This window comes from Schistocerca gregaria, chromosome 3 (genome assembly GCF_023897955.1).
Source record: "Schistocerca gregaria isolate iqSchGreg1 chromosome 3, iqSchGreg1.2, whole genome shotgun sequence".
NCBI lineage: Eukaryota > Metazoa > Arthropoda > Insecta > Orthoptera > Acrididae > Schistocerca > Schistocerca gregaria.
The window spans coordinates 355,941,405-355,966,667 of record NC_064922.1 but is presented as its reverse complement, the minus strand read 5'-3'; the positions used below and the strand labels follow the sequence as shown (position 1 = coordinate 355,966,667).

The following is a 25,263-nucleotide window of genomic DNA, read 5'->3' as shown; positions in this document are numbered from 1 at the left end:
CCATTCGGCAATCTAAGTTCTTGTTTGTTTGCGGTGATGGTGCATGTCTGGAAAACAAAACTGGTCAAAGTATTTCAACCACACTGATAATCTTCCTGTAAAGTGTGAATAGATGTATTATCGATTCCATTTCTACTCTTAAATATCTTTCCAGTGCTATGTTGCTTTGTCAAGTATGGATTGGATGGCTATGAATCCCCATGAAATGTTTTTTGCAAAAGCAAACATTCACTCAAAAAGCTCTTACTATAGAGGATAAAACTATTTCTTCATTATTATTGTTATTTTATTATTATTATTGTCATCATCACCATCACCACCACCACCATCATCATCATCATCATCATCATCATCATCATAATTTCAGCTCCAATCACCTTCTCTGTCTCTTTTTATGATCAATTTTGTCTTGAGGCATGTAATGTAGCAAACTTTTAAATTTATGTTTATAATAATAAAAAAAAAACTTCACGCAGAATAGGGGCTACATTTTTCAAGTCCGTACCTAATAAGGATAAGGTTTCAATCTATCTTTCTTGAAAGAAAAACCATGTTTGGTAGTTACCATTGATCTCATACTGAAAAAAGTACTTACTAGAACTTCTCACTTTATAAGTCACAGTCCCGGATGTATGAGGTCTGTTCAGAAAATTCTGAAACTTTCCCCACAAAATGTTTTATACTTACCCTTTACTTATTGTGAATGGTTTCCTTTTAAATACTCTACTCCACATTTGATGCATCACTCCCAACACTGTTTCCAGAAGCAGCCTTGGCATGCTTCTTCCTGGATTGCACGAAGTGCTGCCTGCGAATTTGTTTTATCTTGTCTATTTTTGCAAATATTTGTCCTTTAAATGGGGTTTTCAACTTTGGAAATTAAAAAAAAAACAGTCCTCAGTGGCCAAGTCTGGAGAGTCCAGAGGATAGGCAGACAGTGATTTCGTTTTTTGCGCAATAATCACTCATCCACAGGAATGAATGTGCGGGTGCATTATCGTGGTGCAAGATCCGTGAATTATCTCTCCACATTTCAGGGCGTTTACTTCTCACATTTTCTCGCAGGTGTTGCAACACACCCTGATAGTGCCATCAATTAACAGTTTGTCCCTGTGGCATGAACTTATGATGAACCAATTCTTCAAAGTCAAAGAAAACTATCAGCATGGCTTTGACATTTGATGTGATCTGACTAGCTTTTCTTGATCTTGGAGAACCTTTACTGACCCATTGTGAAGGTTGAACCGTAGTCTCAACTTCGTGACCGTAGACCCATGCCTCATCACCAGCAATGATTCTTTTAAGTTCTCATTTGCGAGATCCAAAAGCTCTCCACAGATTGCTTGGCAAAGGTCTTCTTGACTCGTGAGCCTTGGGATGAACTTGGTGGCAACATGATGCAGTCCACAATGCTGTGTCAGGATTTCATGACATGATCCAACTGAAATGTTACATTCTTCTGTAAGCTCGTGGATAATCAGTCTTCGGATGGCATGCATAATTTCATTGATATTCCTGACGAGCATCATTGGTAGATGTCGTGAATGAGTGTCATCTTTAACTTCTGTCTGGCCATTTTTAAGCTGTGTGAACAGTTCATAATGCTGAGTGTGGCTTAAGCACTCATCACTGTAGGATTCCTGCATCATTTGGTGTGTCTCTGTAAAGGTTTTTGGGAGTTTCATGTATAATTTAATGCAGATGCATTGCTTCTCTAACTCTGTCATCTCGAAATTCACATACTGTGTGATGCAACTTTCTCCTGAATACAGCACTGAAGAATGACAAACAGACATACAACAATGAAACTTCTGCCAATTACACATTAAACAGAGCCATTTGTAGGGATGCCAACCGCATTTTGCTTCAACACACCATTAATGCGAAATTATGAATGTTCCATATTTTTTGAACAGACCTCTTATGTCATAGATAAGGTAGTTATCTTGAGTCCAGTAATGCCAGCATTGCTCCAGAAAAAAACCTGACAAGTGCAAGTAGATCTTGAACTGTGTTGATTCTTCCCCAACTTAATTACATATACAGATGATGATAATAATAATAATAATAATAATAATGATAATTTTGTGTGTCTCTATGGCTTGGCACAAGTGTTTCTATTGGACACCACCTTGACAAGTTGCGTGTTCCTCGCCTACGCTGTTTATCCAACTGGGGAAAGGGGACCTATGGTTTAATGTGGAATCTAAACCACTTTTTGTTTCACACAATTGCTCACATTGTTGAGATACATAGGCAAGGTAAAAATGCAGCCTGAAAAATGCGTGGTGCATGCAAGGTTTGACCCCATGATCCCTCAGTATTTAGGCACATGCTTAACCACTAGACCACCACATGTATATTGAGTTGGTGTGTACATTCATAGTGTTTTTCCTTAAGTGTAATAAAAACAACAGATAGACATAACAGAGACTTTAGTTATCAGTAATTCATCAGTAGTATATTCTCCTTCATTATTTACAGTAATCTGCCAATGATAGGGTAACTTTTCAATTCCATGACTGTAGAAATCACTTGGTTTTGAAGTGAAGAACTCATCAAGCCATGTTTGGAGCTCATTTTCATCCAGAAAGAAACTTCCTTGAAGATTGTTTGACAGAGAGCACGAAAGGTGAAAATCTGAGGCCACAATATCAGGTGAATAACACTGGTGCGGAATGACTTCCAATCCAACTCCTGTATGGTGTTTTTTGTCAAACAGAATGTGGGCAGGTGTTATTGTTGAGTAGCACCACTTCATGCACTCTTCGGGTTGTCTTTCTTGGATTGCATCTGAAAGATGTCTCAGTTAATGAATGTCAGCAGTGATGGTTACACCTTGTGGAAGCAATTTGTAGTATACCACACCATCTCTGTTTTACCAGATGCATAACATTATCTATTGTGGATGCAAGCAGGTCTTTGTACGGGGAGTTGCTGCTTTGTTTTGGGTCAAATATCCCTTTTTTTTTTTCTTCTTATGTTAGCATAAAGACACCATTTCTTGTCACCAGTAATGGCACAGGATAGGAATGGCCATGTTATTCACAAGCCAACCAGAGATGCACATATAGCCATCCACTGATTTTTATAATTTTGGTTTAGACAATGTGGTACCCATACTCCCGATTTTTGAATTTTTCCCATTGCATGCAAATGTTGCATGAGGGTGGAATGACCAAAATTCATCACATTTGCCAGTTCTTGAGTACACTGATGTGGATCTTTATGGATTAATGTGTCGAAATAATCATCATCAAACTCCGAAGGTCTTCCTGAACAAAGAGAGTCACAAATATCAAAGCAACGCTTCTTAAAATGAGATAAACCATTTCCTTGCTGTGCTCTGTCCAATGGCTTTATCACCATACACAACACAAATGCTTTTGGCTGTCTTTGCTGCTGTCACCTGTCTATTGAACTGACAGAAGAATATATTGGAAATGTTCTGATTTCCCCCACTTGGCATACCATTTCGTAGTATCAACAGCCCCACCATTATCTCAAAATGGCAATATGTAAACTGAAATAGCAACAGCGAACTACAAAAAATATGAAAATCAATAAATAAACCCATAGCAACTGGAATACCAGCTTGCAAAACAAAATAATAGGAACTTATTCACCAACCTAATATATAGATTTCTGTGGCAAGTGAGTTTGCATTTATCAAAATAAGTGACATAAATAAGTGTGTATATAGATTTCATTGACAAATATGTGACATAAATAGATGCATCTGTTGATTACATTGATTTAGAAGCTTAACATTTTTGCACTGCCATAGACTGTAGACTTTAGCATCTGATATAAATTTCAACTGGGTGCCATTAGTTGTTTCTGTGTAAAAGAGGTCTGAATAGTCAGACAGACAGACAGATGGACAGCAAATGGCAAAAATATTTTTTTGTGGTTTTCAGATTCTTTCCTTTATTTGTACTGTGTAGCAGTTCTTGTTGTCAAATTTCAGGATTCTAGGTCAAGGAGAAGTAACCTTTAGATTTCGAGGAGTGGGTTTGTGAGAACCAAAATATATGACGTAAATGGCTGTATCTCTTCATTATATTGACTTACAAGCTTAAATTTTTTACACTCCCAAGACTGTAGACCCCAGTATGTGATATAAAATTCAACTTGATATCTCTACTTGTTCCTGAGAAAAAGAGCTCTTAACTGTCAGACAGACAGACAACAAAGTGATCCTATAAGGGTTATGTTTTTACCATTTGTGGTACAGACCCAAAAAATATAAGTAACATTACTTTTGAAGTGAAGCACTGCATCTGTCACCCTTAATCATGCAGGAGTTTCTAGCAGTGGTAATGCTGTCATGCCACATGAGAAACATTAAATAACAAGCAGTTCTAATTAGAGTGTATCTAATACAACATAGGGTGATAGCAGTTTTCCCCTTTTTTCCAAAGTAGGTTTTCCTGCAAATCTCATTATAATCGTTTGCAGTCCATGCTAGCTCAGTTTAAATATAGCAGCTTATGTCTGTTTGTGTTAATTTATTCCTCTTCCCTGATGGTTTTCCTTCAGGATATGGTGTGTGGAACATGATGTACATGTGTTAGTCGGGGGGAGTGCATGTACATGTGTTTGTGTGCTTGTGTGTGTGCATAGGAGGGAGTCATCACAGATGAACACTAAAACTGGAAAGAAATATAAAGATGCAGATGAAAATGAAAGATTCTGAATGGCAGAAAGGGACTGAAATACATCAATTTAAAGAAATAGAGAATTTTTGTGTGGGTAGGTGTAGGGGTTAGACATGCAGATAAAGAAAAACAGTTATCAGAAAGAAAGTCATAAAATGTTAACAAAATCCAGAGAGTAGAGAGAGAACTATGGAAGAGAAGTCAGAGTTCGCGGAGAGGGTTAAGAGATGGAAAGTTATCCAAGTTCGTGCTTCTCTCATTTGTACCTCATTTTTGTTTGGACCGTAGTTCTTCCTCAGTGTTTTATTTTCACCTTCATCTTGTCATTTCTTTCTAGCTATGTCCTTTTTAGTTCTCATCATTGTCCTGTTGGTGCTTGCAGCTTGGTACTGGTACTAATAGTGGTTACTGCAGTCCAGTCTTCAAGATGCTTTTGAAACCTTGTCACACTGAATTAGCATTCTGAGCTAATTTTCCTGCTCCTAACACCTGTTTAGTTTTCCTTTCCTGTATGATATTTGTCAGCTTTTCCTGTTTGATGAAGAAGCTGCTTTGAAGGTAAAAACTGAAAATTTAACTCTGTTATTACGGTTGTGTGTCCATTAACACTACACTGTTTGAATTCATTTTGGTAAACTGTTAAACAGACAGCCCTCCATGCCACTTTTAATGTACTATTATTCATAATATTTATAGTTGCTGTTAATAATTTTTGTTTATTTTTAATTTGTTGTATTAAACTCCCAGTCAGGTAAACTTTGGGCAACAGGACTGTGTCCATCTCATTGTTAGTGCTTCTCCATGTGGAATATATGTGTGGAACGTAATAACGTTATCATTGATGTGGATGGTGCCTTTCAAGCTCAGCATTCTGGCTGCTGATCCAAGATCAAATTTGATGGCTGCTGTGTCTGCTGAAAATGAATGTAAGTAATTACATACTAATCTTCATAAATTTTTGTTAAGTTCTTAAAGTTTCTGTGCATTATAGACTGTGAATATAAAGAATTGTTCATCTTTGGCAAAAGTTTTATACTATTTAAGTAGAAGTGTTTCAGTATCTTCCGTAAAAATAAAATTCTGACTGCATGTGTGTGTTAAGGTAGACTCTTTACTGGCAAAACATTCATAGTGTGATGGAGGACATGGAGAGCTGGTTTTGGGTGATGAGCTGGGCCATGAAAGAGAGAGTGGGTGAGATAGGAAGGAATAGTGGAATAGAGGTGAAAGACAATTTTCCCAAATGAGAGGGATGTGCAGAGATAGGAAAGGCAGCCGAAAAGAGGGGGATTTTGGGTTGGATGAAAGTCATATGTGCCCTGTCGGGTAGCAATGTGATCTGAGGTGCCTTGTCACATTTCGTGTGGCTCCCCCAGTTGGAGGTTCGTGTCCTCCCTTGGGCGTGGGTGTATGTTTTGTCCTTAGTGTAAGTTAGGTTAAGTTAGACTGAGTAGTGTGTAAGCCTAGGGGCCGATGACCTCAGCAGTTTGGTCCCATAGAACTTGTCACAAATTTCCAAAGTCATTTGTTATCGATCGTCACCCGTAGTGAGATGATGTGGGCATGGAAGGAATTTAGTGCAATATTTAACAAACTGAAGGGTTTGGTGCATTGCTGTCTGGAAGAGCCTGCTCTGCTGCCGGCCTCATCCAGCCCCCAACTATGATGACCCAGCCATGACAGCAGACAGCCATGAGAATATGGAAATGTGAGTGCTGTGCCCACATCTCCCTTTGCTGCCAATGCTCAGCAATGGAAAGTGTGTCATCAAAGGCCCCACTGAAGTGAAATGACAGGAGGAGCATTGCATATGCCAACATCATGCAGGGTCACCAGGCAAGACTGCAGCAGTGCAGAGATTGGCAGCTCAAAACGTTTCAGCTCAATAAAGAGCTACAAGAATGCTGCAGTTTTCAAGCACCTGAAAATGGTGACTGGAGGAAGAAACCGACTGCTAGGAATCCACACGCTGACAAGGTGTGCAATCAGAAAGTAGTGGTTGACAAACGAGGGTGATCTCCATTCGTTGCTAGTCATGAATGTCGGTCACAAGCACCGGACAAAGAGAGTCATGCATTGTCACAGCTCAGCAGCCTTGGAGGTGTCTTTGTCATCCTGGAGGAGGAAGGAGATGACTCTGGCACAGCAGCAACCACCACAGAGGACTATCTTGGCCACAACTCCATTGGCCTACAATCTGCAACAATTAAGGAACTGAGGCCACCACCAGTCATCTTCTGAATAAAAGACAAATATCATAGTGGATCAAATCAGAATTAAATGTGAAATCATCAAGAAAAGGCGTTGTGCAAATTAATCTTTGCAACTGTGATGATTACTGCAGCATGACGAGTGGAGTGGCTGCAATCCACTGGCCGTTCTACAGTTATGACATGGAACTGGACAATTTAATCAGTGTTTTATTTCATGGCTTCTCGTGGATGACACAGCTTGATCACTTGCTTGAAGAGCTTAAGAACCTCAGGTTTGGGGTGTGCACCATGGAGTGTATGAGATTCCCAGACTTGGAGGAGGGTAGGCCCCTTCTGGTGATTGTCAGTACGGATGATACTGTAAATTGGATGTTGTTCAACATCGCCAGATGTTGGAGATTCTGGTCACAGTAGAAAACTGTAAACCATGATGTGAATCGCCACAGCGCGTCAAATGTCAGGGCATCAGGCATGTGGTATGCCACTGCTCGATAACTGACATCTGCGTGAAGCGTGCTGGTGGTCGTCTGAGCTAGCAATGCCGTCCGCACACCAGCCAGGGGTAATATGCCTGCAGTGTGACAAAGTATGCCATCCAAAATCCGCACCCAGTTACACCTCAGGAGGGACAAAATAGCCAGAACATACCTGCCACAGCTGCCAGCCACTGACACAGCAGCCGTGGCTACCCTACACTCCAGAAGATGGTGCACATGTGCCAAAGAGTGCACTTTGCAGATGCTGGTGAGCAACCTTCATGACCTGGACATGTGGGGCACACAGCAGTGTAAGCAAACTATACGCCCACTGTGCATAAGAAGACCAGGTGGGTTGCTGACACTGTGGAGGCGGTGATGCTAGCTCGTGACCATAACATCTTGGCAGTGCATTCCAACAGCTGTGCAGATGCCATGAGAAGTAGCAACATTGGCAGCCTGCTCATCAAGCTCAATTCATATTTGATAACATGATGCAGCAGATGACTGCTGTTGTGAAGATAGCTGTAGAAGCATCCAAGCAGTCAGTTGGTCAAGTGTAGGTATTCAGCTGCTCTGCATACCCATGTGCACAACAGTGCGAGTGGTCAGCTCACTGGCCACCACCATGTCACTGCACTGGTGCAAGATTATGATCCACACCTGAAAAGGGTCTACCAGATGACAATCAGAAATATGTGTCCATGCCACTACACACATTGCATGGGATGCACAGAACCTCAGAGTTCTAGCAGTCCACTGACCCTGGAGACATAAAGGTAGACAGAAGGCAAGATAGGGCAACAGAGTTAACTTGTTTTAGTCATTAATTTGTATTTAAACTGCATGTAATGTAGTGTTTATTTATTTGCTTTATCTTTCTGCACCATGGTTGGTTACACAAGACAAAAAGAATTTAATTTCAGATACTGTAGGTGTGATTTGAACAGCTGACATAAGTGATGGGATCTGAAGTTTGTGTGGGTGAGGGGGCAGGGGGTGGGGGTGGGGAGTGGAGATTGTTATGGGGCTGTCTGCTAGGTAAATGATTAAGTTGTTTTTTCAGTGACAATGCCCTTCTTCTTTCAGTGGTTGTATTCCGACCAAACTGCCCGCAGCCGATGTTCAGAAAACCAGCTTTGGTTGAGTCTGAGATTGTGGCAGCTGCATTTGTTCCACACACAAGCTATCACACTTCTCTGGTGTCATGGCAACAAACTTCTCAGCTATATTTCTTGGATTCGAATCAAGTAAGTTTTAGTCATATAACATAAATAAGTCTATCCAAAACACACTGTTAGGAGTGCTACCTATAACTCAAACTTTATAAATAGATGTTATAGTAGTAGAAAAGATACAAATGGAATAAACATCGTGAAAAGCTTCATGTCTAAAAGTAGTAGCAAGCGGTATGTTGCTGTATCAAGAATATGATTTCAAAGGGCCGCAGCTATGTATTCTTAAAAGAAAGAAAGAACTGGGAGACAAGAGTGAAAGAACAAAATATCATCTGCTTGTTGAATTGCAGTAAGGGAATGGGATTAGAATATGTGACACCTGTGAGCCTGTCCTGGCACAAGCAGGCTAAGTTGCATGTGACACATGACAAAGTGTAGTAGTGGTTAGTTATTGGAGGAGGGAAAGGGGGGGGGGGATGCATTAGCAAAATATGGAATCAGAGGATACAAAACTGGAAGTTTGTGAAGCAGCCAATGAAGTTCAGCATGTTGAGCAGAACAGAAGGTTCTGTTGCTGAATGGCAAAATTTGCTTTTGGCCACAACTGTTCAGTTGAATGAATTCCCACTGCCAAGCTCTGGCTTGCATTCCACCATGTAATTTCTTTCTGCATTTTCCGTGTGCAGTACCTCAGTAGTTTTCCTTATACCTTTGTACTGTCATATCTTGTGTTTCTTTGTCCTTTTCCACGTTTTACACATTATCACTTACCTTCATAATGTTTTCCTCTCCAATTATAACTCTGTAGTGTCATTTCCAATCTCACTTCCTCCTCCTGTAGCTACACTCCATTTTTAATTGTACCTTGCCCTGAATATCCACATCAATTCAGAAAACTATCCCTCTCCATATCTAAAATCTAGCCTCACATCCTGTTCCTGAAATGTTACGTAACCTATGGAATTCCCCTCCCCTTTCCCCCCTCAATTGTATAGTCATAAAAATTCCCATCTCTGGATTCCTCCCTTTCTGTCAGAGCAACTTCTAAGTCCTCAGATTTTGCCATTCCCTGTTCCTTCAGAGCCTTGTATGAAAAAATAATTTCTATGAACAAGTATCCCTGAACTACATATGTTCCCACCATAAGATATGCTTATTATGCAATCCTATTTCTCTACACACATCCCTCAAATTGAAATCCTTGCTATCCAATAACTGGAAGAAAATGCAAACACGACCTTCAGAAGTTATTCAGTTTATTGTCTTCTTACTCCTATTGTAGATTACCTCTGTAAAACAATACCCATTGTAAACCCTACACCTACCCCCCCCCCCCCCTCCCCAATGATACCCCTCCCCCCACACAACTGCAAACTTCTGAAAGTTCCCTTATGTTTCCTTACAGACCTTTTCCGACCTGCTGCATCCTAAAACTCTCCCTCGATATCCTACGAAATACAGAACTCCAAACACACTGGTTGTTAATCCATCCACCGAGAACCTCAAACCTAAATAAGTGTCGGTCCTTTTCATAGATCTCGTCAGAAATGCCACATCCAAATTAAATTGATCAAAGATCAAATCTCCTTCTTGTGATCCTTTAGTTGAAACAGTTATTTGCCATCAACTCCTTGAACCAAATCAACTAAAGCTAACATTGAATCTTACGTCTCTCTGTTCATACCGTCTTACAAAGTAAACCTTTCCCTATGCTAAACATCCATCCCCTGGTTACCATCCAGGAATTTCTCACCTCTAACATGGCCTCAGCTTTATTTTCTGGGTCAGTTCTCACCTCTGTGGAGGAAGTAGCAGCTGTCCAAAGTCTCAAGACCCCGTTTTGATGATTTTCTTTGAACTTGGGCCCATAGCTGCTGATAATTTTTTTTAGTGATACCATTCTACTTGAAACTGTCAAATTTCGTTGTTTTTTTCTGTGGTATCATACAGTTCTGGCTTTAAGTAATTTTTTAAGTACCTACATACAACTGTTGATATTACGATCGTCAAAAACCTCCAATGGCCGATATGCCATATTGGTATCTTGCACATTTGTATACGTTGTATGTCAGCCATTTTCTTCTGAATGCAGATACTGTACAGTTAGCACCAGAGTGGAAAGACTTACCCATCTAGCAAACATGTTTTTGAATGGCTGTAGACGTTTCCAGACAAGGGTTCCTATTCAAAATATTTTGTACTCATTCCCTTTTACAAGTCCAAGAAGTTTGTAACAGCAATTTCCAAACACTATGTCTGTGTGCTAGTACTTTTGCTAATAGCTAATGGTCTCCATCCATTTTTTCTGGCAAATAATGCCTGAGTAATGAAATGTGCTTTCGAATGTGACACGTAGCATGTTTTACAAATGCAGTAAACAGCAATTTTCACTAAAAATGTGTATATTTTGGATTATCCATATTTTTTATTATCTGTGTAGTCTCTAGTCAGCAAGCAACTAGACTTAAGAGAAAAATATTTCTGTGATCTTTTTGAAGACTTACTATAGAATGTTAGTGCTCTTAGGTTCTTTTTTTATTCTTTTGCTTTTTATGGTATGTCTTCATGATTGTAATAAACTTTCTGCACTTTATTCTAAACTCTTAGACACTTAAGTTTATAACTTTTACTCATGAGTATCTTAATAGTCCCAGTTTGTGGGCAGTGCCTTATTTCATGCAGTATGATGATTGTGTCCCATGATAACTAAAGAATGTTATCTTACTTCAGTTCATATTTATTCATCTTTTATTTCTCCAAATAATAATTATAACTTCATCTTTATTGCTATTTTATGGACTTCTCATGACTGTAAACAACTATAGCCACAGTAGTGTTTAACTTTTGACTACTTATGCATTTGTTTTACATTCATGACTGTTTAGATGGGCCCAGGATTTATTATATCATAGTATTGTAACCTATATTCCTGTACATCTGGCATTTTGTATGCCTGTATTGTCGAATGACTTTAAACAACTATGTTCACAGTTTTTTAATCTTGTTTTCTTATGCTCATTGTTTTATGTCCTTGATGATCTTGATGGGCCAATGAGATTTTTTGCCATAATTTGATGTAATTTAATTTTTTCCTTTTTGATGCTTTAAGTATCATGCTTTCCAAGTTATCTTGTTAGTTACTTGGTTAATGTCATCTGGCAGATTTGACATATACTACGACAGCTGTCTTACTTGGATGCCAATAGTTGGTAACAAGTAGTCACTGTTGCAGCTTTTAAATCGGGTCCTGAGAAATGTGCACATCGTCACCTCCATGCCACTTTGATGATAAATAACGGCATCAGTCAAGCAGTATTTTCACTGGCATTTAGATATAAGAGCACTACGCAGTAACTTGCATGCATTTCTACATGTCCAGTACTTTTTTTACATCCAGCCGCTGTTACAGCTCTCAGATCCTCTCCTGCTGGATGGCACATATTGATATAACCATGCCGTCTCCATGGGAACCTTTAGCGTTGCCTAGCTGCTATCTTTGCTGCTGTACAATCTATGAGTTTATGAAAAATCCCCACAGATGACTATTGATGTTCTCGTAACAGATTATAATTGGTTATCTCTTGTATATATATTTTTTATCACAGACTGACGTAATGCTGTTTATAGCAGTTACTTTATATAATATAAGGTACTTAGTACTACTTCTGTTGTTAGCTTTCATGTGACCATTTTGTATATACCTCATTGTAACAACCGTTTGATGTTCTGTATGCCTGATTGGTCATCGGTGATGTAAGTCAGTGTGCAGTGGCTGGAGCATCACGTATTTAAGCAACAGCTACATTGCTCTCCTTAGCACTTACTGTTCGCGGAGTCATAGTGGCTGTTCCATTCACAGCCACCGTCTACCATGATGGGTATAATTTCTTCTTTTATTATTTGTTATGCAAGATGCATTTTATATATTATTACATTCCTCTAATTCTATCAAATCTACGTACTACAGTGTGAGGTCTGATGGTCTAAAACAGACCATAACAAAAGGTTCTTGTGGTTGTGACTGTCATGTTCATTTTTAAGTAATAAAAAACCATGATTCTTACTAAACTTTTCATTAACTTCCTCCCATAATCCATCCTGCCTCTCACAGGGTGATAACCTGCTGCCTGCCCAGTCCTCCTAGCCAAACCTACTCCCACCCTCTTAAAACATATGTTGTATCTCTGTGGAAATCACAAGATCTCTCCTATTTACCTGATTAGCACATTTTATTCCTCTCCTGTCACAGATATATCCTACCCAGTCAGAGGCAGTTATTTCATATACTGATTCAGCTTCTGCTCAGCGATTTGTGTTGGCGTGAATACCAATCATCCATCCATTGAACTAAATGGCTATAGCCAAACTGTGGCCAAGAATGAAATTGTTGACTGCTCAGTGGTAGAACATGCTGTTGAGTACAACATGCTTGACTCAACATGCTGGCTCACGACATGTTTCAACTGGCTCCCAAGCCTCCTTCCAAAACTAATTTCTCTGCTCCTCATGCATTCCATTTCACTCCATAAACATTAACATATACTTTTGTGTCTGCAGAATCATTATTCCTTTGATACTTTTTGTTAGAAAAATTACCTTACATTCATACATTGGTGAAAATATAACATTTATCATCAATATAACCACTGTTCAATAAACAAAGAAAGACAAAGCTGTCATTTGCCCAAAGTTTGGTTTGAATATCAGAGCTTTATCATCTGTGGTTATAAATGGGGATACTATTAACTCATACTTCCTTTATCTGCACAAGAAACACATTCAGGAAATATAGTAAATTATCACTGCATTGTGCACATACTGCTCTGGCGAGGGAAAGGTTTGGATTCTCCTCTCATGTGACTGGACTGCCTTGAGGGAGCAAGTAGTGGAGGGAATTAGGTGGTGGTGGTGGTGGTGGTGGTTAGTGTTTAATGTCCCGTCGACAACGAGGTCATTAGAGACGGAGCACAAGCTCAGGTTAGGGAAGGATTGGGAAGGAAATCGGCCGTGCCCTTTCAAAGGAACCATCCCAGCATTTGCCTGAAACGATTTAGGGAAATCACGGAAAAGCTAAATCAGGATGGCCGGAGATGGAATTGAACCGTCGTCCTCCCGAATGCGAGTCCAGTGTGCTAACCACTGCGCCAACTCGCTCGGTGGGAATTAGGTCCATCCTGCACCTGACTGTTACAGGGAAAGGAGTGAGGCACATAGTCTGTTGTTTACCCAAAGACTCAATGAAAGTGTTGAGTCTTACTAGGAGGCCCATGGATAAGCGAACAGTGAACTTCGGTATATATTACCATCTTCCTTGGACTTGATAACTGTGTTCTCCAGCCAGCTATAATGAGGCGAGGGTGAGAACCTAAAACTATATGAAATCCAAACTGAAAGGCAACATAGATTTTTTTTCTCATTTACAAATTATTGCTAGAACTGAATATATTGAATATATTGCTAAATATTGCAGAATATATTGCTAAATAAGAGAGCAAATTTTTGGACTGTGCGGGTTCCAAATTTCGAACATTTATCTTCTTAAGCAGTGATCCACACTTTGATAAACTATGGATGATGAAATCTTGTGCATTCTCTCAGACTAAAAACCGTTGTGAGGCACAAATCAGTGTGTGACCACTGGTGGATGCGAAGTACTAAATCAGTGCTCATGGACAGAAGAAATTTATAATTTTGCTACTGGTCTTTACAATTTAAAAATGATCAGATCTCTGTTACTGAATGAATTTAATGTTTAGGGAGTGAATATTCACAGTATCTACAAATGAAGAAATATTTGAAAAACAGTGGTGATGTGAGGTGTAGCTGACGAAGAAATAATTGCTTTAGAGTTGGAGCACGCAGTAAGCTGTTCTATGCATGATCTCATGTAATTCTGATGGCAGATTTGACAAATTTAATACTGTGTAAATCTCCACATTTAAACTGCAGTAAATCTGTTTCAGGAGAGATAATAGGACTAATATTCCAACAAGATTTTCACTAATAACTTGCCATTATTGTATGATTGCATTCTGGATGTAAAGAGGCAGTCATCGTAGACACTAATAAAGTAGTGTTGATAAACAGAATAAATTGTGCTCTGTCAGTTTCAGAATGAAAATGATACTTTTTTCACTATTAACTCTAATTATCTGAAACACCGTGAACTTGAAGCACCCAGTCCATTTGCTGCTGTAATTTTCCAAGTGAAAGGTCTTTTGGAAGTTGTGTGGTCTAATATGAAACAGCTGTAAAAACAGAATGACTGCCTTGCAGTCAATAAATTAATACTGATGGTGGTGAGTGGAACTTTTATGTGTTACCATCAGGGCACTTAATATCTAAAGAGACTCTCATCTGATGAGTGAAACTAGTATAATACCCATTGTATGGCTGTTTATCTAATGTTAAAGAAAGACATTCATTAGATCCACATAACAAAAATAAGTTAGAGCTGTAAACTTGACAGAGATTTGAAAAAGAGAAGTGCTGACTCGGCAGTGGATCACTTAATTCCACTGACATAAGTTCATATGTTAAAATATGTTCTGCTGTTAATTGGATTAGTAACTGGTCTGTAACACTTAAGATTGATGGCGTAGAAGTAAAGGACACTGATCTGAAGTAATTTTACAGGAACTACTTGTACTGGAAGAGGAAGGTGCCAATAAGTACATTGACTCGGTGGCATTAGAGACGGTGCCATCATCTCTGAAACTTCCTCAGACACCATTCAGTGCTCTTATAGCAGAACAGACAAAATCATCTGTTTTGGATCCACTTGCAGAGACTCATCTACAGTTAGGAATTCCTGGTGATAAGGCAATACGAGAAGTAAGTAACAACAACATTATTTTAATTTTTTGTAATTAGATATTTATTAGATATCATTTAGCAGAGATACAAAAGAGGGGGGGGATGTAAATAACACAAGCAAAACTTTAAATTATATATGATTTTTGGTCTGCATAATTGCATCTGTGCACTCACAAAATTTTACTCGAAATTGAAACTTCATTTCTAATATTGCTTTACATTGCAACCCTGACCATTCAGTCTCAGAACTTACAGCACTAATAATAGTACGAAAAACAAATATAAATACTGAAAAATTGATGTTCTGCAGTGTGCTTTATCAAGTATAAAATACGTAGAAAATTTTAGGATATTGACTTATAAAAATACTACCTCTATACACTTTTTCTTTGGTAAGAATCTTGGTAAAATATAATACAAAATAAACAACAACATGTAAAACTTGTCTGGTAATAATGATACACTATTACAGACAAAATCATTATAAGTTATAAATCAAACATTCAGTATATAACTAACTTTGTCTTAGAAATATCAACTGCTTTCTGTACAAGTTGAACCTAGAAAATAAAATTAATATTTCATGTAGTGCAGGCAGGAAGGAAATGTCCAGTGTTTTCGTCTTTGGAAGACATGCTGGTATATATATCCTGAAAAATAAGAAATATTCGTAAATAACTTATTCAATTGGTAATTGTATAACAATAACAATCTTTATGACCGTTGCTCAACCTCTTTTATTTTGTGGTTCATTAGAGAGCTGGGTATAATTTAGTTTCTCCAATTGGAGAAAACACTGTTGCAAATACTTAAAGCTTATGCAACCAGTCAAAATGTTGAAATGTTGAATAACATACTAATCAGTATGACTGGTTAATTTTCATGAGAACACAGCCATGTAAAATAACACTGCCATTATGGCAAGCTTTTCATAAAGGTTCTTCTTTCTGCAAGCTCTGCCATTCTTCTGAATTCATCAAAAGTGTGTCTCACATAACATGAACATCCTTATATTTCAAAGTGAATTCATAACATAAAGACAAGTGTTTTCCTAATTGAAATTGCACAAAAGTGTGTATTATGCCTTTTTTATGTACCAAATTGCTGAAGAAATTTAAGATCTTGTTCAACAGAAAAATGTTCTTTTCTAAAAAGATGTTTGGTTGTTGTTGTTGTTGTTGTTGTTGTTGTTGTGGTCTTCAGTCCTGAGACTGGTTTGATGTAGCTCTCCATGCTACTCTATCCTGTGCAAGCTTCTTCATCTCCCCGTACCTACTGCAACCTACATCCTTCTGAATCTGCTTAGTGTATTCATCTCTTGGCCTCCCTCTACGATATTTACCCTCCACGCTGCTCTCCAATACGTTTGATTTTTATGGAAAACGAAACTAGAGGGGGATGACATTCTCCAATATGAAGTCCAGGATTATGCTACTCACAACATAGAGGAGGCACTGAGTCGCAGACAGGTACAGTGAAAATACTGCTAAACATTGAAGGTTTCAGACAAAAAAAATCCCTCTTTGGAAGTAGAAAACACACACACACACACACACACACACACACACACACACACACACACACACACACACGCACAGAGAGTGCAGTTCACACACAAATGGACACCGTCTCCAGCTGCTGGGGCCATTTGTGTGTGTGTGTGTGTGTGTGTGTGTGTGTGTGTGTGTGTGTGTGTGTGTGTCTTTCCTATTTATGAAGAAGAACTTTTTTGTCAAAAATTGTAAATTGTTAGCAATCTTTTCATTGTGTCTGCCTGCGACTCAGTGCCTTCTCTGTGTTGTTATTCTTCAGTGTGAAGTTCCCACATAAATATCCAGATAATGAACTGTTGAAATAAAACTTAAGGTTAAAGCTATGTGCACAGCATAATTTAACAGCCATTGTCATGAAGACACCATAAAATAATTTTTAAAATAGCACTTTTTGTGCAGACTTCGACTTCATAGCATATTTGCAGCTAGTTTGTAAAAAGCTTCAGTGCAAAGATAAACAAGCAATATATTAGTGTACTACAGTTTCCAAAATCTGTTGAATGCCATTAATAAGAATACAGCTATGGAAAATCCGCAATGGACATATGAATGGGTGTAAGAATTGTGTGTGTATTTGTGTGTGTGTGCTTCTCATCTGACAAAGAATTTTGCTCAAAATATGTTTGCTAACAATCTACTCTTAATTTTGTGTATCCTTTGTCTACTCTTAAATTTGCATATCCTTTGCTGAGTGCCCCTCGGTACAGTGAATAGCACTCCATCCTAATTCATATTATTAATATGCTTACTTTGTGCTATATACTAAATCTTCTTCAGTATATTTGTGGATAAAAAAAGCTGTGAATATTAAGCATGCACCAAAGTGCCTGACTGTATTTTATCTGTATGAACACACACACACAAGCTCTGTATGGCTCTTTAGGCACTCAAATCTCTTTTCTGTTAGTCTCTTGAACCCTACGTGAGATACATAAGTTTTGCAGCAGATTTGTTGCACAATATGTTTTCATAGCAGTTCTCTCAATTTACCCAGCATGGTTTTTGAAGAATAACATTGGCTTCCTCTCACAGATTATCACTTAACTTCCCTGTGTGTGTCTCTCTTACATTTTTATTTGAGCTGTACTGACCTGTTATGGTCCTAGGAGTCTGCCTTTCAATTCATTCAATGCCTTGTACGTTGTTCACCTATTGTACAAAACTGTGTTTTGATATCTTGATCTCTTATGAAATCTCAGTGTCATCCAAATTGTATATCACAGCTTGTGCACTATGTGATCAAAAGTATCCAGACAACCTCCAAAAACAAACATTTTTCATATTAGGTGCATTGTGCTGCCACCTAGTGCCAGGTATTCCATATCAACAACCTTAGTAGTCATTAGACATCATGAGAGAGCAGAACAGGGCACTCCGTGGAACTCATGGACTTTGAACGTGGTCAGGTGATTGGGTGTCACTAGTGTCATACATCTGTACGCGAGATTTCCCCACACCTAAACATTGCTATTTCCATTGTGATAGTGAAGTGGAAACGTGAAGGGACATGTACAGCACAGAAGTGTACAGGTCGACAGACATCTATCCAGACTATCACACAGGAATACCAAACTGCATCAGAATCCGGTCCAAGTAGTATGATAGTTAGGTGGGAGGTGAGAAAACTTGGATTTCATGGTCGAGCGGCTGGTCATGAGCCACACATCATGCCGGTAAATGCCAAATGATGCCTCCCTTGGTGAAAGGAGCATAAACATTGGACGATTGAACAGTGGAAAAATGTTGTGTGGAGTGACGAATCACAGTACACAATGTGGCGATCTGTTGGCAGGGTATGGGTATGGCGAACACCTGGTGAATGTCATCTGCCAGCATGTGTAGTGCCAACAGTAAAATTCAGAGGTGGTGGTGGTGTTACATTGTGGTTGTGTTTTTCATGAAAGGGGCTTGCACCCCTTGTTGTTTTGTGTGGCACTATCAAAGCACAGGCCTACTTTGATGTTTTAAGCAGCTTCTTGCTTCCCACTGTTGAAGAATAACTCGGGTATCGCATTTGTATCGATCGAGGACCTTTTCATAATGCACAGCCAGTGGTGGAGTGGTTACATGACAAAAACATCTCTGTAATGGACTGGCCTGCACAGAGTCCTGACCTGAAACCTATACAACAGTTTTGGGATGTTTTGGAATGCCGACTCTGTCCCAGGCCTCACTGACTGCACTTCTTGGTGCAGCACTCTGCGAAAAATGGGCTGGCATTCCCAAAGAAACCTCCCAATACCTAACTGAACATAAGGTTGCGAGATTAGAAGCTGTCATCAAGGCTAAGGGTGGGTCAACATCACATTGAATTCCAGAGTTACTGATGGAGGGTGCTATGAACTTGTATGTAATTTCCAGCCAGGTGCCATACTTTTGATCACATAGTGTATGTACAGCTAAGCCGGATTATGTCTTGATGTGAATTTTCATGTTCATTGAAGCTACGCACAATAAGCAACACGGCCCCTCCCGCCTTGTGTTAATAAGGTACCAGTCGTGGAATTTTAGGTTATTTGGGCATGAAAGTTTAAAAGGGGCCTGGCAAATTTATAGAGGAAATGAGTTTTGCAGCTTCAGACTCATAAACCTGTACAAAAAAAAGAAGAAATCTAAGAATAAGAACAAAGTAAAGGGTGCTTATCAGTTAACAAACTACGGCTATATTTGCTCATGTATAAACCATACAGGTCTCAAGGCTGTGTTACAGATATATTTTTGAGGAAAATTTATTTGTGGTTAGAACTGATTGTGATCAGAGTTATAATAAATGAAGTTTGAGGCTGTTTAATCAGATGGCTTTAGAAAAAACGTCTAAGTGATTTGCATGTCACACATTCTTTAGAATGAAAAACCACATGACACTGATAGTGACAAGGATGATCCTGCAAAAGCTACAGGCAGGCTTTTTGAAGAAAGTCTTTTGGAAGAAAGTATAATGTTTAACAACAGTTGCTTATTGTGACTACAGTATATCATGTACTGGGTTGTTTAAATGATCAAAATATTTAACCCCGGAGAGTTGCATAATATGATGTGAAATAGGGGTGTTCTCCAACCAGAGACAAATATGAAATCCAAAAGAATAATATTTTATTACTACGTTGTTATGAAATTTCACTGTGTGACTCATGGTGCATAACAATGTAAACTGACTGCTGTGTCATTCTGTGCCCATGGTACTGTACATCACCATGAAGTGGCATGTAATTTGTTGACTGCTCTCCTGGATGTTGATTTCCACTTTTTCAAATTGAGGCCATTGCATCTACATCTATATCTGTACTCTGGAAATCACTGTGAGGTACATGCCAGAGGTATCTTCTTCTTGGAGTTGCTTCGTTTGTTAGAATTTGTGTCTGCACAGTTTCTCATTTACCTGATGTTGAGGTAGCTTGAAAGTCAGACCCAACCTGTGCTATGGCATGTGTTTTTAGGAGTTATTGCCATTTGACCCCCCCTACCCTTCCCCAGATTTGACCTTTGGATACAAAGCTAGAGATTATTGCAGATACCTAAAAGTTTTTGCAATTGCTGTATAGCATTGGATATATTTAGCAGTAGTCCAAAGTAGGAAGAATGTGAATTGGCTGTAGTACGCTATACCCAGTATCATTGTGATTCCTCATGAATTAATCATCTTTTTATAGTTTTGCCACTAAAAGTAAGAAAAAAATTAAAATATTATGAAAAGTGTAATAGAGTAATACAGACTCACTCTAAGAAACATCTTTATGAAAGCATGGAATGCCAGCAGATGAAATAGAGCTCAAACATTTGCCATAGTACTGTCATTTGTGTTATTTTTCTATTTTGTGAAGCTGATTGCAGGGGCAAGAAACCTACTAGAGGTTTGCATATTCACTGACTGTAACCTACAATGAAATCTAGAAACACAGGGAAGTAAAAACATCTGTGTGCATAGTTAATGTATTTGTAAGGAAGGTACCCTCAACACCTGTTTCCATGCAACCACTGTTGTTACATTCTTACCCTGTTCCTCAGATAACAGGAACTGAATGCCGTTGAGCAGACAGTGTATTTATTTCAGTGCCCTCTCTCCCATCTTTGAGATTCACTAATACTGTAGTGGGATAGCAGTTACATGACTGGCCACTGAAACCATATCAGTGATGGGTGTTTGGCATCCATATTTTTAAAGTCATTCTTCTTGTACTGTGCCAGCATTGCAAATGATTCTGTGACAACAATATGCATTTACAGACCTATCTTAAGGGACAGGCAGTTACAGAAGAAGGCAGAACTGATGTTCCTCTTAGGTCACCATATCATTTGCTCTGCAGTGTAGAGTGCACGAGTTGCATGAACATGCCTCTGCATACTCTTATTTAATTATTGAAGCCATATTGCAGATAACTATTAATGCTTCACTTTATTTACGTCTTGTGCCCTGTATCTTAAGTTTGTCATTTTTTAGTAAATCCCTTTAAATATTTTTCTCTTTCCTTGAGACTTCACTATAAGACAAGACAGTAACAAAAGAAATAATTTGTACCTGTAGCTAGTGTTTGCGTCCAGCCCTGTAATTCCGACAGCGCTTTACTAGGTCGAACCTCCTGTACCTCAAACAGTGCCACTGCGGAATTTGTCGCATTATTTCAATAGCCTGCAGGGAGACAAACAAAAACAATTTTTCAGTTGAAGAACATTAAACATTGCAGTCAGAAGCAATTTTAAAAAGGCTTACGTTAATGCTAACCAATATGTCAAACAGTTGGTCATTAACTTGTTTTGCAGATTTAATACATATGTTAGTGACCTAAAACTATACATATGGAATATGCAGAGTGACATATGGAGTATAAACTAATGTTTATATTCCAGGACAAACTGTAAGTAAATAAACATCAAATTGCATAAGGCATGTCATCTCAGCAGTCATAATCTTCAGCACTTAAGTAATTAAAATGAAGTCTTGATCTCACGATCTATGTAACTGACTTCATTCTGTGTCTTCTGGTATGTTTCCCATCAAAACAATATTGACTCAAAGAAAAAGACGTGCTGCCTGCATGATGCGTGCCTTACTTCAGTTCAACATTCTGATGATGAGCATGTTGAAATGTGTAACATAATGTATAATAAATTAATTGTGAGATTAAGACTTTATCATAGTTGTTTAATGTCTAAATAAAAAAATATAACACCAAAACATTACTTATATACTCAGGCTTCAGTTGAATATTGTCATTCAGGCTGCTTAGGGAGCTCAGTTTAATTGTAAACTTGAGAGGACCTTTCCCTCAATAATAATTTATAACTGCTACAGACAGCTGTACCAGATGAAGGCTGGTAGTAGGTGAACATTATGATCTGCTACAGTTCTTTGTGAGCACTTTTATTCCCACATACATACTCAGCATACCACTGTGAAGAGCATTGCAAGATACCATGTTTGGTTTTCTTCCCATTCCAATCTCATATGGAGTGCAAGAAGAATGATCGCTTGAATGCCTCTGTACATGCTGTAATTAGTCTAATCTTGTCTTCACAGTATCTATGGGAGCAATACTTTGGATGGATGGATTACAGAGTGCACCATTCTTAAATTGTCTGCCTGTTAAAATTTTTCAACATCTCTCTGACATTTTCCCATGAGTCAAACAAGCCTGTGACCAATCCATTAAATTTCGGGCATGATGTAGAGGTGCTACTTCTTCCACTGATGTTTCTGCTGCATATTCTCCAGCCATCCTCAGAGTGAGTCAAAAGGTTGATGACAAGGTGCCTGGCATGGCATTATATGCTCCACCGTGGTGGTACTGCATATACGGGTTGCAGTTGCTGGCTGGCAGCAAAGAGGTACCATTACACACGCCACCTGTGGTGAAAGCATTAAGATGAGGAAGAGATGGTTTTATGGGTCTACAGTTTGGAAAAACCATGAAACCTGAGAACACTACTATTGAACTCTTTTAGTTTCTTATTGAAGTGCCAGAACTATGGAATGGTTAAAAAATTTGCAAGATTGCCTAACTTTGTCAAGAACCCTTTAGTAAGCAGAATTTTACATAGGGCTGGCTCTGCTATTATTAAAGAAAGGATTTGTTTTATTTGTCGGAAGTTGGACAGTGGTTCTGGATAGCTGTATTGTTTGCATTTGAAGACAGCAGCTGGTTTTTGTCATGACTTGTGGAACTGGATTGATGGCACGACATGGACTGTTTCTGCCTGGGTTCGTGAAGTGGCTCCAACTAGACATATTGACAAATATAGCTGATTAGACTAGCATTCTCACATGGACTCTGTTGTTTGATGTCCCATTATATAATTGATGGATGAGGATCTGGATGAAACTACATTTTCTGTTTTAAGTAAGGGTCTAAATTTTGCCCCCACTGCAAAGACCTTGCCGATATTGTCTTTCACCTGTGCCACTGAAGAACCTTTTCGACTGCTATCATCAAACGAGGTGGCAGAGTGGTTAGCACACTTGACTCATATTCAGGAGGATGACAGTTCAAACCCATGTCTGGCCATCCTCATTTGGATTTCCCTTGATTTCCATAAGTTGCTTCAGGCAGATGCCAGGATGGTTCCTTTAAAAGGGTGCAGCTAACCTAAGCTTGTGCTCCATCTTAATGACCTAATTGTCAATGGGACGTTAAACTCTAATCTCCTCCTCTTCCTCCTCCTCGTCCTCCAACCACTAACACAGCATTCAGCTGGAGAAATTAGATGTGAAAGCTTTATGAAACATTGTCCACAAAGAAATAATATTTGTAAGGAGAGAGATTTACAACACAAAAGTTGTGTAAGGATATTGGCAAGGTTGTCCTGCATACGGATAAAGGTAATATTACTTTTCTATTGCCTCAGGTAGTCTATAAGGAAAAGATATATGGCCTACTAAATTATGGTGCATACAGGAAGATTAACAAACTGACAATAAGGACTGCTGCCTTACTTAATGCTTCATTGTTACCAGAGGAAGTTATGAAACGTTGAAAAGTGCAAAACGTGGTACCACCTGGATTTTATAGGCTTCCCAAAGTTTATGAGATGGATAAGGATGAGCTGTAGACAATTTGTCTATGCAACCAATAATGAACATCATTGGTTCACCTATGTATCTTTCTGCCAAATATTTAGCTTCATTATTAAAATCATTGGTGGGAAAATTTAGTCACCACATTCATAATTCTATGGATTTTATTCAGAGACTTAACAACCTCATACTGAATAGTACATATGTGCTGGTTAGTTTTAACATGGAATCATTATTTACTAAGATATCTAAGAGGATTCTTTGTCTCTTATAGGCCAACATATTGACAGAAACATCATGGCTGTGTTTGAGTGTGTACTCCTATCATCTTATTTTCAGTTTCGAGGAATAGGCACTGGGCTCAGCAGGTTTTAAACCAGCGGTCTTCTGTAGGTACATGGATGACACATTTATAGTAGGGCCTCACGGGAAGGATGAATTACATCGATTTCTTGAGCATCTAAGCTGTATGCTCATTAGTATAAATTTTCTATGAAAATAAAAAAAGTTGGCTGACTCCCTCCCTTGGATTTTTCCGTTTGTTATAAAGTTGATGGCACATTAGGACATGCTGTATATCGTAAACCAATGCATACGAATCTATATTTACATGTATTAGCTGCCATCACCCTTCACAAACCATAGGTATCCTTAAGACCTTAGTGCACATGACACATTGTATATCTGATGATGATAATTTTCAGGAAGAGCTCACACACTTCAAGAGCATTTTAATGTGGGTGGATATTCCGAGTGGCAAAATTCGTAGAGTATTCAATGTGAATCCTACAATGCAAATATGTGACCCGGAAGAAGAAAGTAATGTCTTTAGATCAAGGTTGGTTTTGGCTTAGGTGGGTGCTCTTTCCTTGAAGATAAGCTGTATTCTCGAGAAACGCCATGTTAAGGTGTTCTTATGGCTTCCTACCAAGACTTCAGTTTTACTCGGTTCTGTGAAGAATGATGTATTCCTCAACAAGTGTGTGTATGAGTACATGCAGAAATCGTAATAAGTCATATATGGGTCAGACAACACACACCATTGACAGAAGCTCAAAATCTAGTGTTGGCTTCAATAAAAGATGTTTATAATAGTCTAACTAATTAATGGAAAATCTCATATAAAGATGTGAAACAATTACTAACAAAGAGATAGAGGGGCTGGCCAGTACTTACCTCAGCTCAGTACAGCCGATAGAAACACAAAAAACAACCGAAAATTTAAGTTCCTAGCTTTCGGAATAAATGTTCCTTCATCAGGGAGGAGAGAGGGGAAAGAAAGGGAAGAAGGGAAAGTGGATTTAGTTACTCACAACCCAGGTTATGAAGCAACAGGGAAAGGAAAACAGGGAAGGTA

At 38.7% G+C, this 25,263-nt stretch overlaps 1 protein-coding gene across 1 annotated transcript in view; it reads left to right on the top strand.

Annotated features, from left to right (window-relative positions):
- The window catches only part of LOC126356155 (WD repeat-containing protein 75-like), a 209,767-nt gene that overhangs the window by 63,415 nt on the left and 121,089 nt on the right, over positions 1–25,263 (top strand). Inside the window, exons 11-13 of the mRNA XM_050006899.1 lie at positions 5,409–5,587; positions 8,440–8,600; positions 15,165–15,362. Coding sequence (XP_049862856.1) covers positions 5,409–5,587; positions 8,440–8,600; positions 15,165–15,362 — 538 coding nt within the window. The remainder of the gene's footprint in view (positions 1–5,408; positions 5,588–8,439; positions 8,601–15,164; positions 15,363–25,263) is intronic.